Below are 19215 nucleotides of genomic sequence, written 5' to 3'. Positions count from 1 at the left end.
TCAACGATGAAAAGTTATTAAAAGCAAAACTTTTCGTCCAACGGTGTGGGCGTGGTGTGGCGGCCATGGAGGACATCTACAGGCCAAAATTGACTTTTGACGCTGGCAACAGGAAATCAGCCTTACATGACAAACATCATCCGATTTACATGAAACTTAAAATGTGTGGTCTAAATGTGATACTGAGCCGCACCCTATATTTTATCCATGCCCATGTGATCAGAGAGTGCCCACTTTCATAACTTTTGAACCGTTTAAGGTACAGTGTTGTGTGAGGTATCATTGAACTCAGCAGAGAGTTCCTTTTTCATTGATGACGTTATCCCCGCTTGGTACAACTTTTGCAATACACCATCTCAAGCGGTGCACACTCCACCATGCGCGCTGTGTCCGACGGTTGCGCAAATGCAGGGTCACGTGGATTGGCATCCGGCAGTAACACTGCTTGTTAGAAATAGTTTTTGTTATTGTGCTTTAAACAAATTTGTATGCACTGGTAGCAACAACTACAGTTCGGCAGCCACAATTTCACTATGCAAGACAGCATTTATATCCACTTAAACAAAGGACCTATTATTGGATTAATTTGACCCATTTGTCATACATACCATATTTGCTTTGAATTGTTTAAAAATCTCTAGAAGAGGATTTCAGTTTAAGGTTAAGTAAACTGTACTATTCCACGACCTTCCACTTCCAGGATTGTTCCGTTGCCACCGGAAATTCCGCCGTATGTCGAATTCTTTTCAGCCGGATGTCCGTTACCTTCCTCTTTCTTTGCGTTGGCGTTCTAAACTCCAGTGGATTTATAAGGACTATGGTTAACTGCTCCTCAGATCTCTGCAGGGTAAATCCAGACAGCTAGCTAGACTATCTGACTAACTATCCTTCCCGAGGCTATTTTGCAGCAGTACCGGGACTCCGTGCAGCACTTAGCGATGCCCAAGACGATTGTGATTGGTTTAAAGAAATGCCAATAAACCAGAGCACGTTCTTCTCCCATCCAGGAATGCTGTGTGGACTAGCCAGACCTTCCTCCGCAGCACTGTGGAGGAAGGTCTGGCAATGCAAGAATATATTCCATAATATTTTTATATTTTGTATTGTCGCCTATGTTTCCCTTTACATAAATAAAGACATTTCCAGCATAAATTAATGCAGAAAAAGGTAGAAATAGGGTGCAAAGAATTCACCAGAATGCATGAAATTAAGTGTTTAATGATCAGTATTTTCTGAGGGAGGACCCCCTGAACCCCTCGCATCATATGTGGCCTCACAAATCTGGAAACAACCTTTGCCTTTCAGTTGCAAGGCCAGCTATGATAAGGCCAAATGTTTGTGCCATCTAACAAACATCTACAAACTGGGCGGCTGAAATGAACATACATGGCCATTAACAACCTGGGCAAGCCAAACGCAATGCATGCATTCAGTTTGTTTAATTAAGTGGGTCTGGGCTAAGCCCTGCACGTTTTCAAGTCCTAGAAACATATTCCTAATCATAGGGGACAAATCACATCGAGCTATTAATGAGTCCAATGGTAACAGGGACAAATGAGCTCCTAAATCTCTCAATGCCTGCATCACAAGACCAGGGGGACTTGGCTCAGCTAGGAGACATTATCTGGCTCTTCATAATGTATCCCTGCAATTTTGCCACACATTTTCACGATGATGTCTAGTCTGTGCTTATTTATTAAGTGAGGGACCCAAACCAGCAAATAAAAGAGAAAGTTAAAACAGACTCGATAAATCTTGAATAAAACATTTTCATAAAAGATGTAGCAAAATTAAAACTTCTCAATTACCGATAAAAGTATAAGCTGGGCCTTATACAAACCCCATCTGTGTTGGCATTAAATCAGGTCAGGTTATTGTCTATAATTGTACCCAGATGTTTGTACTGCTGTACACCTTCAACAGCCTGGCCATGAGAAAAACACAGGGGAACTTGGCGGAGGCTTCTTTCTGAAATCAATGACTTAATTTCTTTGTTTTTTTTCCTGTGTGACTTTTGTTATTGCAACATTGTTATAGTGACGAAAGCGAGATCAGTCTCTGCCTGTCAGAAATAAATCATCACAAGAAAGTATTTAAATGTGATTGAGATGGATGATGATACCTAAAGGTTAATGTTGTTTTAGACTCAGGTTGTGTTATAAGTTAATAGGATAGTCATCCATCCTCCTATATCATCTCTAATGAAGGCAGGAGTCTCTGTGAGAATGTCTTTTATCTGGTTAACTGAACCGGATGTGCGAAGGATGTCAGACGCAGCACGCTGTTGTAGGATAGTGCTGCACTAAGCTAAATGCTAAAGAGGGAAAGTCGATGATTTTCAACCCTTCTGAAGAGACCTAATGTTCCAACTAACTTTGCTGAAGTGAAAACACACAGTGAGAGGGTCAAAGTGTATGAAAACACGGACAACAGCCAAAAACAAGTTGAGGTTTATTTTTATGTCCACAGTGTTAGCATGGTTAGCATTGCTAAGCCTCTGTCCTGATTGACAGGTCCTAAAGCCTCCCCTGCTTTATCGTCTATTTTAAAATAAATGGGACCATAATTTACCAAATGAACATCATGCTGTACTGAAGAAGACTTGAAACTAGCGATAGAGACCTCATTATGAAAATGTTTACTGAGGTTATAAATCAAGTGAGAAGTAGGTTCATTTTCTCGCAGACTTCTATAGAAACAGACTTCTTTTGGAGCCAGTGGAGTCGCCCCCTGCTGGATATTAGAGAGAATGCCGCTTTAAGGAGCTTCAGCATTTGCATCACCTTTCAGACCCAGAAGTTGCCACTTAGTCTCACCCTGTATCTTTTTATATATTAGCCTCTTGGTACTACTTTACAGATGCAGAGTGTCTGCCAGACATCAAAAACAGCAGTGTTTTCAGCAGAACGTATGGAAAAAGGGGACTTAATGTACTTTTTATGAGTTTTGCTCATGAGTGTTGGAAATACACATTAAACATTGTCAAAGATCCAAAACTGTAGGTGATTGCCTGGAGAAATAAGCTCAGTGAGTCAAAAAAATTCAGCTCCTACTCTGACGGTTTGCTGGTAATTCACTCTTTACTCCCACACAAGTTGACATCAGCTCATTACAGATGTTCATGAGCGGGCCTCTGCTCCAGGCTCAGCATGCTCCAGCACACAAACCAAGCAGGGACTGCAAGGTCAGTTGCCACAATGTCAGGAAGTGTTCCTGTAAGATACTGGCTATGTTAGCCTTATACACAATTATTTATCACCAGCCACCACAGCAATACTGGTATTGTTTTTACCGTGTGAAAACTAGCAACTAGAAACTAGCACAGAGGTACTTTTGCTTATTTTCTCAAGTGTTATATAATAGCATCACACCCATTCAAGATGCAGTTACGAAACTTTACAGGTGTGTAGATAAGATCAAAATGAAGGCCAAGTTGGGTGTTGTGTGAGCAAGGGGGCAGGACGTAGGGGGTAGGAAATAGGGATGCCCCCACTGGCCCAACACAAGATGGTCTCTAGTCTTCCATTTGTATTTTATATTTCCATAGTAGTCATTATTCCTGCGCTGTTTTTCCTGCGAACAGTGCGCTGGCTGGTTTTCAGCGGGATGTCGGCAGCTGTGGTGTCCTTTCACCGAGACTTGTGATGTCACAAATACAATTGATTAATTGGTTGAAGTAGTCAGGGTATGATAAAGGATGAAAGGCAAAGCAGAGTCCTGTGGACTAAGTGCAATCTTAGTTTGGCAACACAGATCACTGTGCTGAGTTTACTGTTCAAAGCAACTTGATGACGTTCACGTCAAAGTTGCAGGTGATATTTTTATCAACACGTCGAAAGAAACCCTGCAAAGCAACAAAATTAGTAGCAAAGCTTGTGCAGGTTTTACAGACAATGGCCTATCAATGTCAACATTTTCAGTTTCATAAACAGGATAGAGAGATCAAACCAAGGATAAGTCATGTGGTCTTCAAACAGCAAATTTTAGAGATGACTGACTTTTATGCAATAAAAAGTCCATGTTTTTGACAGGCTTCTATAAATCAATACAACATGCTGATAAAGGCTGAAACAAACCTGTCGCTGTCACCAGGTGGAACAGGGAGCCAAAGATAATCAAATGTGTCTGGAAGGCAGTTAGATGTGTCCTTTCAGGGCTGGATTGTCCAACACAACTCACATCAAATGAGCTGACACTCATGCAGTAGCTCTGTGTTACTTCTGATCCCTTTGAAGAAACAAGATGTTAATCTGACAAGGTGGTCACCTGTATTTTGTTACTGGATGTGTCAGGGGACTGTGCTATGCAATGGCAGACTGAAGCCTGACAGGGAACAGGAAGTGTGCTCAAACATTAAGTATCTCTGCTGCGAAATGTCTGGTCAAGTTTTCAAGAGAAAAAGGGAGGGAGGTTGTATTTTGACAGCAAAAGGACGTGTCGATGACTGACTGCGTCTCAGTCATCGGCAAGAAAAAGAAGTAAGTCAGCTAAAGTCAGCTGTCTATACATATATCACAAACCACCACGTTTAATTTGGTTATTTAATGTAAATAAGATTGAACTTTCACTTTTTCTTAGTAAATAAGGAACATCCAAAGTAAAAACCTATGAACAACCATTACATTATCCCTGTCTAAAGACAGCCTTTATCTTTAATACTGTATATGTGCTATCTTTAGCTTGATGCAACACTTGATCATTATTTAGTGTTGGCACAGTAATTAAAAGAGCAGGATGTGCCTACAGTTTGCAATGTTACACAGATGAAAAAAGGCAGTGGTGCTGGAGGCCAGGGCAATATCCACATTTTTCAGGTGAAAGTCAATGTTGCAAATCCTGGTGAAATACGGTATAAATGTGAAAAGTTGGTGAAAAAAACGTTAAAAAAAAGCTTACTGCAAAATTAAACTGTAAAAGTAGTTGTGGGTGACAACTAGGCAACCACCAGCACAAGTACATACATACAGTACTAACACATTAACAGTTGCCAGTTAAAGGAGAAGGACAGTGATAAAACCAAGGTTCTCCTCATTGGCACCAAATCCTATCCAAAACCGACAGTTTTTCTCTCACTATTGATAACTCCTCCATTTCACCCTCCCCCCAGGTTAAGAGTCTGGGTGACATCCTTGACAGCACACTATCCTTAACCCCACATCAATAACATTACCCGGTCTTCCACCTACGAACCATCAATCACCTCCGCCCCTCCTTTACCCCCTACACTGCCGCCATCCTTGTCAACAGTCTCGTCACTTTCAAGGGGGTAAGCTTCTCCTCACAACGCGTAGATCCTATGGCACCATTTTGATGCTAACAAGCACTCACCCCCCGTTAGCATTCCATTGCCATTCATTTTGACGTCACTTTGACAGCGAATAACTTTACATCTGAAGCGTTTAAAGACTTTATTTGTCCACTGTTTATTTCTAAAGAAACATGACAATGTATAAAAGACTCCATTACCTTGTATCTCACGTTATGGCTCCGTAGTAGACGTTTTTATAAAAATAGGCTAATGATTGTGTCATAACCACGCGACTTACTGTCGCATAGTAGAGGAATTACCGTACAAGCTCGCAGGCAGTTTCGACTTACATTAACTGTTTAAGTTTAATTCCTAATGTTACCTAGCATTTTAGTGAGCAATAATTAGCCTGTGCCTATGTTATCTCCTTACATATACCTACACTCTCCGTCTCTGCTAGATTGGGAATGATTGAGATTTCTCTTGGCACAGCTACCAGAAGACTTACAACTTTCAGACTGCTCACATCACATTTACGTCGTCTCTGGCTGCTCAGTGACGCTCAGCGCTGACCTGAAAAGTGCTTCTAATATCCTTCACTGTTCTCCGTCCAGAGCAACGGGATCTGTTGGTCCATTCTATATACAGTCTATGGTCACTTCCCATCTGGATTACTGTAACTCTCTCCTCTTCGGCCTCCCTCACAAATCCCTCCATAAACTTCAACTGGTCGCATCATAACTCAAACCCCCTCCATCCACCACATCACTCCAGTCGTCCAACAGCTCCACTGGCTCCCGGTCCAATTCCGTATCCAATTCAAAGTCCTCCTGTTTGCATTCAAGGCCATCCACAACCTCGCCCCCCCATATTTGTCTGATCTCATCCAGCATCCCACTCCCTCCCGCTCCCTCAGATCTTCTTCCTCCATACACCTGTCTGTCCCCTCCGCCCGTCTCACCACCATGGGGAGCAGAGCATTCAGTCGCTTTGCTCCCCATCTCTGGAATTCATTACCACCTCAACTCAGAAACATTGATTCATTCCCCCATTTCAAATTGCAACTCAAAACACGTCTGATTAAAACTGCCTATTCCTTAATGTCAATTGCTCTGCCTCTTTCTGTTGTTGTTATTGGGTTAGGGTTAACCCCCTAACCCTTATTTTTTGCTGTTTTTAAATGTCTTATGTATCCCTGTATGGTGTCCTTGAGTGCCAAGAAAGGCGCCTTTAAATAAAATGTATTATTATTATTATTTACCATGTGACAGGATACAATATTTGTTTTTTTATTTAGCAAGAATTGGAATTAAAATACAATTACAATGAAATAGAAAATTGTAGAATAATTGGTGCAACAAAATAACTTGGTCACCAGGTAGATAATGTGATACTGTAGATACGAGTGACGGCCACTGTTAGTTTTTAGTTTTACTTTGCTGCTTGCTGTGGTCTAAGACCAAGGGGGTAAGCGAGGATCCGGAAAGCGTACCTCCTATGGGGAGATTCTGAGGCTAACAAGCCATCACCTCCCGCTAGCATTCCATTGACTCCCATTCATTTTGGAGTCACTTTGACAGCAAATAACTAATGTGAAGCATTTCAAGACTCTATTTGTTATGGCCCCGTAGCAGCCATTTTTGTAAAAATAGGCTAACGATTGAGTTATAACCACGTGACTTTCTGTCGCACAGTAGATAAATTACTGTATAGTCAGGAGAAGCTCGCAGGCAATCGGGGGGACGTGGAGGCATACAGTCAAGGGAGAAGCCCATAGAGAGTCCATGAAAAGCATCAGGAAAAAAATATTTCAGCAACGTTTTGATGGATTGGAAATACTTCGGTATGTGGCAAGTGAATTCATATGAAGTAACATTTATCCACGAACAGATTTCTCTTGGCACGGCTACCAGATGACTTACAAATTTATGACAGGTTGCTCATGTCACATCTATGTCTTCAAGCTCAGTTTGAGGCTGCGCAGTAGGCTCAGCCATCAACGGAAAAGTGCTTCTAATTCAATTTAAATTCAATTTATTGTTATTTATAGTGAATTATCACCATGGACCATGGTCTCAGAACACTTCACAACAACAATTTAGCCCATGTAAAATGCAAAGTTAACTATTAATAAAAGCTGCAAGCAGCGATGGACGGGCCCTCGCGCCTCTGCGCGCGTCGGGGTTACTTGCAGACGCTGCTCCTTGCGACCGTGCATTTACGTGGCACTCAGACACCGCAAATCATCACCAATGAAAAGGGAACTCCCGCTAAGTTCAATGATACCTCACACAAGACTCTACGTCATACAGTTCATTAGCTGTGAAAGGGGGCATGGTCAAAGTATAGGGGTCCAAGCAAACCTTTACCAATAAATAAGGAACTCTCTGCTTAGTTCATTGATACCTCACACAAGGGTCTACATCAAATGGGTCATTAGTTATAAAAGTGGGCGGGGCTAAAGCTTAGGGGACGGGACAAACCATCACCAATGAAGAAAGAAGTCTGCTGAGTTCAATGACACCTCACACAAGACTCTACCTTAAACGGTTCAAATGTTATGAAAGGGGGCGTGGCTTACGCATAGGGGGCGGGCCAAACCATCACCAATCAAAAACAAACTCTCTGCTGAGTTCAATGACACCTCACACAAGACTCTACCTTAAACGGTTCAAATGTTATGAAAGTGGATGTGGCTTGAGCATAGGGGGAGGGCGAAACATCACCAATGAAGAAGCAACTCTCTGCTGAGTTCAATGACACCTCACACAAGACCCTACCTTAAACCGTTCAAATGTTATGAAAGGGGGCGTGGCTTAAGCATAGGGGGTGGGCTAAACGATCACCAATGAAGAAGGAACTCTCTGCTGAGTTCAATGACACCTCACACAAGACTCTACCTTAAACGGTACAAATGTTATGAAAGAGGACATGGCCTGAGTAAGTGGGCATGGTTATATTATAGGGGCCGGCTCATTATCACATGTAGACCACAGATTCTACGTTTCATGTAAATTGGATGATGTTTGTCATATAAGGCGCATTTCCTGTTGCCAGCGTGGGGGGCGCTATGACCAAAAGTCCTGGACCCTTGTCAATCCTGAGAATTTTCGGGCAGATACGACAACGTACACTCAAGTTACAACAATTTATTTGTTCATCGCTCAACACTCAAAATGGCCGCCACGTCACGCCCACACCGTCAGACGAAAAGTTTTTCTTTTAATAACTTTTCATCTTTAAGGTGTTGGGATGATAGAGACCAAGATTGAAGTCCATCGGATGAAATCTCTAGGAGGAGTTCGTTAAAGTATAGCACCTTGACTTTTAGGCCTACTTCCTGTTGCCACTAGGGGGCGCTATGACTTTAAAAAAATATTGGCCTTTATTTGTCCTCAGGGTTGGACTCCTATGAATCCTGAAAAGTTTCGAGCCAATAGGACAATGTACACTCGAGTTACACCCACTTCCTGTTTCGGCGGCGAAACGCAAAAAAATGGCCGCCCCGCCACGGCCATGCCCTATGGCGAAAAGTTTTTCTTTTAACAACTTTTCATCTTTAATGTCTTAAGATGGCACAGACCGAATTTGAAGTTGATCGGATGAAATCTCTAGGAGGAGTTCGTTAAAGTACGACATGTGGAAATGGCCAAAATCGCACTAATTTCGAACTTTGAAATCAAAATGGCGGACTTCCTGTTGGGCTTAGTATATGCCCAACAGGATGGGTATGGCTTCAATGACGTTTTTTGTACATCTTGACATGATACATATGTGTACCAAGTTTCGTGAGTTTACGTTAAACGCACTGCAGGGGCTCAATTTTTTTAACATTGTAGGGGGCGCTAGCGAGCCATTTTTGCTCGCATATTCCCGAAACCCTTAAAATACGTAAATTTTCACCAGACTTGATGCGACCGCCAAATTTGGTGAGTTTTTGAATATTTTAAGCCCCTCAAAAAGCCAATTCATTTGCCGGGAAAATAATAATTCCTTCAGTTTCAATAGGGCCTTCGCCGCTGTCGGCGCTCGGGCCCTAATAATTCCTTCAGTGTCAAAAGGGCCTTTGCCGCTTTCGGCGCTCGGGCCCTAATAATTCCTTCAGTTCCAATAGGGCCTTCGCCGCTGTCGGCTTCATAAATTGGGATTTTTGAGTAGTGGTTTTATGACTGCTGATTTAAATACTGCTGGTACCATACCTCGTGTGAGTGACATGTTAATAATAAAAAGAACGTGGTTACACAGAATGGTAAATATAATACCTTAAGGAGACTGGATGGTATTGGGTCCAGTTGGCATGTTTTGGGCTTTGAAGCAGAGACTATATTCATAAATGCATCAGGGGTGATGATATTGAACTGTGAGAGAATGCTAAATTGACTTCACTGGTCTCCGTCGAAGTCTATGGTGTCGTGTCCATTTATTTCACTGTTTATGCCTAAGACCTGTAGTTAAAGCTTTTTTAAGTAGCCCTGCTATTGGTGTAGGGCAGCTCTGTGAGACTTTTGTATTTTATTTTACTGGGTTTTTGTTGAATTATTCTCATTGTGAAAATCACAATTTCCACCTCTGATCGATTGTACTTCTGATGATTTCAGATGGGCCAAAGGAGGTACCGTGATTCCAGGCGTGCCAGGTGACACCTATGAGGTTCTTGTGGACCACTCTTTCTTCACTGAGCCCGTTTCTTGTGAGGTCACCAATGCACTGGGCAACACCAACATCAGCAGGAACGTGGATGTCTACTGTGAGTTATTGGCAGCTTGATCAAACCAGAGGGCTGTACAGACACATAAGGTTCACACAGCACAAGCATAGAAAACTCAAAAATAACACAATGAGGGAATCAAGGAAACAACACAAACAGAAAAACACTAAATCCTCTAGAAAATACAGACATACAGTCTAAAATAAATATATTAACAACAAAAAGTCTGAAGGCCTCTGGCCACAGAGCAGGACTGTGATACTGTGCAGCTAGCCTGCACCAGACCAGGCTAACAGTCAGGCTAACAGCTAGCCTGCTCCAGACCAAGCTAACAGCCAGGCTAACAGTCAGGCTAACAGCTAGCTTGTTCTAAACCAGGCTAACAGCCAGGCTAACAGTCAGGCTATGTCAGTTACACACCAACCAGACACCCAACCGTCGGCAGAAAAGGCAGTGTGACTGATCAGTCTCCCCAAGTTGGTCAAAAAAAGTGCCTCAGAACACACCAAAGCAACGAGACGTAATACGTCTCCATAACAGCAGGCGGCGCTAATCTGTATTGTCGCCCAAAAATTAAAACCGGCAGCTGATTGGACGAACTCGTCACGGGTTTGTTTTCTCCGGAAATTCAAAGCCAGACTGTCATGGCGGCTCGTTCAGAATACGATCTCATATTGTACTAAAATAGTTCACCGAAACGTGTTTCTGAAAACATGTTAAGCGAGAAATAGGCCGTGCAGTTGCTGAATCTGTCTTCATTTCAGATCAACAAAGGTCAGTTTAAAAGATTTTCGTCAGATTTAATAAGAGGCTTAGTCACGCTCATCCGTCCGTCCCTGTCCCTGCCCTGTCTCCAACTAAACATGTCAGGTCGGCCAAAATGAAGGACGACGGCCCCTCGGACGGACGACGGCACGGAACACACCGAACAGACTCGAGTCACCGACCTCGCCAGACTGTCCAACGGCCGTTTATCGGCCCGGTGTGTAGCTGCCTTAACAGCTAGCCTGCTCCAGACCAGGCTAACAGCCAGCCTAACAGTCAGGCTTGGTTAACCCTGGTGCCCTTTCTGTTCACTCAGCAGTCACTCTGCTGGATTTGACATTATTTGTATTCGCCTGCATTAAAATACCACAGGTACATAGCCTATTGCTGTTCAGTTAAGTACTGTTATTATTTTAACATTGTGACCATTATTTCTTTTTACATTATTTATGTAACAGTCATTGTTGCTTTTATATTGCGTTTATAAACACTGCTGCTCTTATTGTTGTTAGAGGTTTGATGAATACATTAGTTGTTAAGATGATTAGAAATGGCTGATGAAGTTGCAAAGGTCTTTTCAATGAAGTCAGTGATGGAAGGACTATATAAAGTCCTATACACACACACATGTTTCCATAACACACACACACACACACACACACACACACACACACACACACACACACATACACATACACACACACACACACACACACACACACACACGCATCAATATAAAGGCTATTTTGGGTTAGGGGAGGATCATGGTTTTAGTTAAATGTTAATAAAGTAAACACACCCTCATGTCATTTTTGACTTTTCCAATATTGTATAATTTTTTTCTGACCTTAAGTGCGAGTGTTTAGACAAAAATAAATGATATATGCACGCAACTCTGCTTCTATGAAATGTCATTTTTTGTGCTAGAACTTATAAACACAACCAAACAAAAGGTTGCTACAAGCGGATAATATATTGCAAAAGCTGATTTAGTGTCGTGTGTGTCTTCCAGTTGGGCCAAGGATGGCGGCAGAGCCTCAGTCTCTGCAGGTGGACCTGGGATCTGATGCTGTTTTCAACTGTGCTTGGACAGGAAACCCCTCTCTAACCATTGTTTGGATGAAACGGGGCTCAGGAGTGGTATGTAGTTCATTGTGACCATTTCTATAGGGCTGCAAGAGGGTGGATTATAAATTAGATAGTAAATCTATCACATGTCACCAAATATCAAGATTCAGTTGAAAATCAGCTACTCTATACAGAGAGTGCTTATTCTACATACAATGTCCATTTCCATATAATAACATTAATAATGGGAGTCATAAAGTGGACATATTATGCTTTTTCGTTTTTTTCTGTCACATCTACAATGTTATAATGTCGGATTTTCAAATAATGGGGTAAACGTATTTTTTTAATTGATGATTAAAAAGCCTTTATCTGGGTCGCATTCCTGCTGAAACATGTCCGATTGGGTAGTTCAGAAGCCTTTATCTGTGATTTTTGACGGTAGAAAGTGCTGCTTCATGCCTTTACAATCTGTAATCTTGGCGGACAATGCTGGTCATTTCTCTCCAATTTCTTGGTCAAATTACTGCTGGGATATGGCGGTTGTGTATCATTTGGTTTTTAAGCCAAGTACAAAGCCCTGCTATATAGCTACTCCGTTGCAGTAGCTCCAGCTGCTACTAGTGAAACAACAGCAAGACTGCAGCATGGATGTATTAAGAGAATTGGATACAGTGTTCGGGGGGAAGCCCCGTACATTCCAATGAGAGTGCTCAAAAGCATGGCGCTCGGATCTTCCGCGTTGACTGGCCCATGACGTCACAATGGACATGCGCACCAGCAACAATTTGTTTGTGTTGTCGTAGCAACCGGTAGCAACATGCTTGTTCATGAGCTTCTCTCTCATGTCTCTTACAAGTGGCGAACTCATGAACTCGCTGATTTCGTTAATGTTTCGTTAAACATTGTGTTTTCGTTGTTCCTGATGGTTTACATGCTTATTTAAATAAACGATGGATGTATTTAGACAACCAAGGAGATTTAATCATTATGTCGTGCTACTAGCTACTAGCTAGCACTAGCTAGCTATTAAGGTTAGCCTGCAGTTTCGTGAACAGAGCTCATCCATGGCTTCATCCCTCATCCACGTTACAAGCTTTACAGCATACAGCCCTCATCTAAGAGAGAACCAAGGCAATGTAATCACTGTCTGTAGTAACGTTATGTAGGCATATAGCTATTTATAATGTTACCGTTCTCTTAATACATCCATGCTAGCTACCCCTGATGTTAGCTACTAGCCGATAGCCCCACCAGTTTGGGTAACGCTAATGACGTACGTTACATACACGTTACAGGCTTTACAGCATACATACATCCCTCGGATGTATCATAAGATAATACCATGGACGTATTAATAGAACACATGGTGAATTACAACCATTAGCTATATCCATTATTACAGCTACAGGACCTCAGGAGAACAGTCATGTGAGCGGGCGGGCTCAGTCCCGTGGCTCTGCTCGCGTCCATTATGCGTGTTCATCATAACTAGTTTAATAACTCTGGATTCGGCTACTAATGAATGTTACAAATGTTAAAAACATGACGTTTTAAACAAGGATGTTTAAGTGTTCGGGCTGGTAAGTTGATGTACCCCCAAAAAAATTATCCGCTGAAATATAGAAGTTTCTTTCGCCATGCAAAGTCAATGGGAAAAGTCTTTCTGGGCCATGGGGTGCAGTACCACCGTTATCCGCTTAGCCCATGGTGGCTTTTAGACATGGCGCTCTTCCTGGGGGCTTTGGCTGCAGTGGAGCTCAGATTCCAGGAAACACTCTGGCCAATCAAAGCAGACTGAGCTTTGTTATTAAAGAGACAGATGCATCTCATACTGAGGGTGAATACAGGTGCAGCAGCCATGGGCAGTATGAGAAAAATAAAGTGTTTTTTTAATTAATTTAATTCATTTTCATTCATTAAAGCATGTAAACATGTTCTAATACAAACGCAAAATACAAGTATTATCCTGAAAATGCTATTTAATAGTTGCCCTTTAAGAAGTAAAGATTAGGTCAGCTAAAATAGTAAAATGTACTTGAGTGTGTGTGTGTGTGCTTTACATATGACACTAAAGGGTGATTTTTGCATCGGTATCTGACACACTGTGTTACAGTAATGAGAGTAATGTAATGTAAATGTAATTTGTTACTGCCGGCCTTGCCTGTAGTTTAGACACATGCTAAATGAAAGGACAAATGTGTCATTGTAGCCAGATGTGCAGAAATCGAACTGTCTTGGACTGTGAATACATGGTATTACGTTTCAATGAATTGCATTTTCAAAAATCGCTCATTCTCTATTGTGATTTTGAACTTCTGTCAAACAATGTTTTATTTCACAATAAAAAGAACTAGGGCTGCCAAGATACGTGTATTCATCCTGAAACCGTTTCAGTACAGAATTGGTAAGTGACATTGGTTCCGTACACCCTGTGACCCAAACACGTCAAAAAAGTCTATTTATGTTGACTCACTCACACGCATGGAACAGAAATTCTGGAGCATGAGTTTTACCCAGGAAGGTTTTGGCATCAGTTGTTGTGTTTCAGCTGTAGCATGCTAGTCAACTTAGTCGCGTTAGTCAAGCTCAATGGACAACCATTTTTTTGAAACTGTATGCCAACATTGTTAAGCTCAAGTTAGGTCTGTCTGTAAAAACACTTCAAACATTTCATTCACGACACGTCACCCGAATGTGTCGATTAGCTGAACGCGTTCAGGCGGCCTCTCACTGCAGATTCAGACGGTGCCAAAGTAAGAACTAATAATATATATCGCTGCGGATATGTGACCACAATCAGAGAATACCTAATTAAAGCAGATGGTCAAAGTTCTTGAGTGCATTTTATTCAGTTCATTGTGTTATCTGCCCTGTACACAAGTACAAGCTGCAGCCTAGTTTAAGAATTATCAACAGGTCAGCGTCTTATGAAGGAGCATAAGACGCGCCTTCCCTGTTGTACCAAAAACATGCCGAACTGATGGCGTCAGGATTATGTCATATCTCGCGAGCGTGATAAAACATGCTCACGAGCAAATTATATTGTTTAACACATGCAGATATTACTGTTCGCGCACCAATTCAACAATGGAGAGCAGGCAGCTGCGAGCGTGAAACAAAACACAGGGAGAGGGAAAGAATGGCGTGTATGAAACTAAGCAGCACGCGCATGCGCACAGCACGCGCACAGAGCAGCCACCCGCCAATGTCTGCTTTGTCTGCAGAGATATGACATAATCCTGACACCATAAATCATGACCCCAAAACTGAGGTACATATTGTCACGTCATGATTCAGCTTAGCTTCATTGGCCACCCGGCTCTGGGGGGCTTATCTGTGTCAAGGAGCTCACAAAGCGGAAGTGAAACAGAGAGACTAGGGTCAGTCTGAGGACATGTGACGCTGGAAACAGGCTGCATAAGAGGATCAGCGTTTCCTGAGCTAATTGACATTCCCCCCCATCAAGTTATGTTTTTGTTATGTCGGCATCTTTAATGTTTATCAAATGAACTGTCAAACAAGTGGCAACGCTGTCAGACACTGCTACACCCTGGAGTGCCCTGCTACGCCATGAACTACTACAAGTATTATTTCTAGTCATAGTTCCATTGTCTTTATTGTGACTATAATATGAAAGGAAGTTTTCCTCACCACCCGAGGTTTAAACCTAAAAGGGAGTTTTTCCTCACCACTCTCACACTAAATGCTTGCTCTTGGGGGAATTACTGGAATTGTTGGGTCTTTATAAATTATAGAGTGTGGTCTAGACCTACTCTATCTGTAAAGTGTCTTGACATAACTCTTGTTATGATTTGATACTATAAATAAAATTTAATTTAACTGTTGACACAATACAGTAACGTGAGCTATTTAAATTAGCTGATACATGGTTAAACCTCATTGGCTCACCGTGTGTACTTCGTCCACAGCAATCCCACCAATCAGTCCCAAAACATCCCAGTTAGAGAGGAAATGTCCTAAACATATTCTTAGTAAATCTTTACAATCATTCCCTGAAAGAACCAACAGGCCCGCCTTGTTGCACCATCCACATTTTCAGCATGTAGCTTGCTAGCTCAAAGTTTGTTGTTGTTTCCCTAAACAAACGGAGTTTTGCAAGGCAAGGGACATCTGGCAGGGGATCTTCCGGTGATTATCCAGTAAGTGAACTGTTGTCGATCCAGACTATGCCGTGACAATACTGAACCGTGAATGTTTCTGCTGTAGCTGATAGAGTGCTCAGGATAAACCCAAATTTCCCTAGTTTTGGTATAATAAAGTTTACCGTAACCTTGACTTTGATAAAAACTAGAACCAAATTAATCACCCTGCACTTTTGCATGCTTTGAATCACATGAAACAATTAAAAACACTAATTTCTCAGCTTGTCACTTTTTTCACCCTGCAAACTGTGCAGCATCTCTTACAAATTGCTGTCAGCGTGGACTGCTTGTTAAACCGTGCTATCCTTTTGTGTCAATGTGATTGTTCTATACAGTGCTTGAAGTGGGAAAAAAAGGTGCCGGTACTCTCTTGCATTGGCAAATCATTATGACATTTGAGATTTCTAGAGTGAAAAACAAACTTGGAGATATTGCTGGTACAACAACAATTTATTGTTATTTATTAACAACATAAATGTATGTATTTATTTAAACAAGTCGTGTGTGTGTGTGTGTGTGTGTGTGTGATTCTCTTGACAGCTTTAGTCCCTTCTCTGTCTGGCCAGCAAGTGATGGGATGCTGCTACATGTTTTGCAGCCCAGTTTGTTATCTTTAAAAACGAGCCAGCTGTTCGTGGAGCAACAGTCAGGCCATCCATGTGTTTCGTTACTCACGTTATCGTTATCGTCGGTGTCATTGACTAAGGTAACGTTAAGGTTGGTAGCTGCAGACTCCTCATTAACGCTAGCTGTTCCGCTCACATCAACGTTAACGGTAGTTTGAAGCTCATGAATGGTACCTGATGTTTCTGGTTGGACTTGGACCTCTGTGGATGGGTCTGGCTCTGGCACACGCCTTCTTTTAGTACCTTTCTAAAGCCAGGCTAACATAACGGCTTACAAACTCCACACACTTCTTTTTAGTTTCTAGGTTTTCAGCAGTGAAAAATCTGTTACGGTAAGGCTGCAGGCATCAGACAGCTTTTCCAAACTGAGGTAAGTCACGTAGTGCCCTCTGGGTAGTGTAGTTTATGTAACGTTAGGGTCAATCTCTCTGACACTGACACTTTCTCTGTCAGTGGTAGAGTACCGGCTACATGCGAGAAGTAGCGGTACGCAAGAAAAAGTGCAGGTACGCTTAAGAGTAACATGTAGAAGTGCCGGTACTGTGTACCGGTGAGTATCGGCCCACTTTGAGCACTGTTTCTATAACTAGATAGAAATGACTAGTGTCTCTTCCGAACTTTGAAACTGTTTCCCTCACAACACAGGTGCTCAGCAACAAGAACACTCTGACACTGAAAGCAGTAAAGCCAGAGGATGCTGGGAAGTATGTGTGTCGGGCCGTAGTCCCCAGAGTGGGTGCCGGGGAGAAGGAGATGTCGCTCACTGTGAATGGTAAGAACAATGGCCTATCATGCACTGAATGGGAATGGCACTTTGTCTACACAGCACTTGGTCCCGTCTAAAGTAATGCACAGATTACACAGAGATGTTTGAGGTGCTGAGGAGGAAGAATCTAGCCATGCTAATAAATCAATAAACTCTGCATTGTGCTGACATCAATTTAAATCTTTGTGTAGGGTTAATTACAACCTCAAACTTAAAGTGGCTATTTGTAACTTTCAGTTTGTGTTGATTGTAACGGCCGCTTTGGACAAAAGCGGTAGTGTTTTTACCACACCTGCTGTCCTAAAGGTCTTTTCTTTACGGTGCTGTATTACCCACTGTAGATTACTGAGTTAGTGGTGTTGCATATGGTAACTTAGCCTACTTTGGATGTATCGTGAGCTAAACCAGGTATCACTGTCTCTGTGTCACGAGTCATAGCATTAGGAGTTTGTTGTAGCAACAAATGTAATAATAACTTAGATTAATAAAGCTCATTTCATGAAACCCAAGGAAGCTTTACACAGGTACAGGGGGACAAATGAAAAGAAAATAGTAGGCCAACAGGAACACGGACCGAAAATAAATAAAAACTGGTGAAAGCCCATCCATTGTGTGTCACTTTACCTTGTAGCTTTTTCTTGTTCTTCGTTTAATTTCCTTCTTTCCTGTGATGGCCCTTACCCAGTATCAGCCATAACTACATAAACAGATAACTTATAAAATAAAATCTAAATACAGTTAGGTATACAGTTAGCTATAAAGATATCTCCTGCTACCTTTTACCTGGCTGGATACAATAACACAGGCTTTTCCGGTGTTACACCGAAATCTGTGACCCATCAGAATGTGTTACTGTAGCACCGTCTACCTGCCGTAAATCATTTTGTGACTTCGGGGAAAAATCGGACCCGGGCAGAGGCATTAATAAAAACGATATAAAAATAGCATTCTTTTCACTATTAGTCTCATTTGCTGTTACAGGTCATTTATGATCATTAGGTTAAAAATTACACAGTTCCAGAAACATTTAAAAGTTACATATAGTAACATACATACACATAGTACAATTCTTATTTTTTTCCTTTGGAAAAACAACTGTTTTGTAGGTTTTAAGCTAATACTATTCTACTCAGTATTTAGGAGAATTAATATATATACTGTATATATATAGTAGTATAAATATATGACGTGACTCCGTCTTTGTTCACTTTATGAAAGTTCCTACCTCTGCTGTTCTGATCTGGTTAGTATTTCCTGGGACAATTTTGCACAGAAAAAACACTCACCCACACACAACACATGCTGAGAAATAAAAGCAACCTCTCTGAGCCAAAATTGGAATATCAGCATAACCATTGGAAGACTAAAAATCCACCCTAGATGAGTTTGGACAGGGTGGAGCTGCAGCACAGCTGTCACTGTTAATGAGGCTGCATATCGTTGATTTATAATGGCCACATTCCACATCTTAATCTCCACTCTGACCGATGGCCGCAGTTCACTGGAAAACGATGTCAACAGGGGTCACGTGACCGTCTGGACAAGATGGCGGCTTAGGCTCTTCGCGCTTCCCCTAATCTCCCCGTTTGTAACTACTTTATCCATTCAAGTCTATTTTTATGCAATATTTGTGGTGCTTTTAATTACTTGGGACAAAAATGACGGAATCTGGGAAAAAGAACAGTGCAGGTGGAGCCTCCGTGAAGTCGAACAAAGGAACTCGTGCTACTGAACTGGATGCTATTGCAGACACGCTAATGGAGAGATAACGTGACTATCTGGAGCCTCGGTTCGCTCAACTTCACGAAATAGGTAGAGGCACAGAGGATAAATTGAACGCGATTCAGTCTAATTTGGCCTCGCTCTCG

At 41.9% G+C, this 19215-nt stretch overlaps 1 protein-coding gene across 1 annotated transcript in view; it reads left to right on the top strand.

Annotated features, from left to right (window-relative positions):
- The window catches only part of LOC116052891 (kin of IRRE-like protein 3), a 368756-nt gene that overhangs the window by 278539 nt on the left and 71002 nt on the right, over nucleotides 1-19215 (top strand). The window contains exons 7-9 of the mRNA XM_035990803.1: nucleotides 9847-9995; nucleotides 11734-11861; nucleotides 17227-17353. Of these exons, the coding sequence (XP_035846696.1) occupies nucleotides 9847-9995; nucleotides 11734-11861; nucleotides 17227-17353 (404 nt within the window). The remainder of the gene's footprint in view (nucleotides 1-9846; nucleotides 9996-11733; nucleotides 11862-17226; nucleotides 17354-19215) is intronic.

The sequence above is a fragment of the Sander lucioperca genome, chromosome 13 (genome assembly GCF_008315115.2).
Source record: "Sander lucioperca isolate FBNREF2018 chromosome 13, SLUC_FBN_1.2, whole genome shotgun sequence".
NCBI classification, from domain to species: domain Eukaryota; kingdom Metazoa; phylum Chordata; class Actinopteri; order Perciformes; family Percidae; genus Sander; species Sander lucioperca.
Note: the sequence above shows the minus strand (reverse complement) of the source record. Positions and strands in the feature narration are given on the sequence as shown.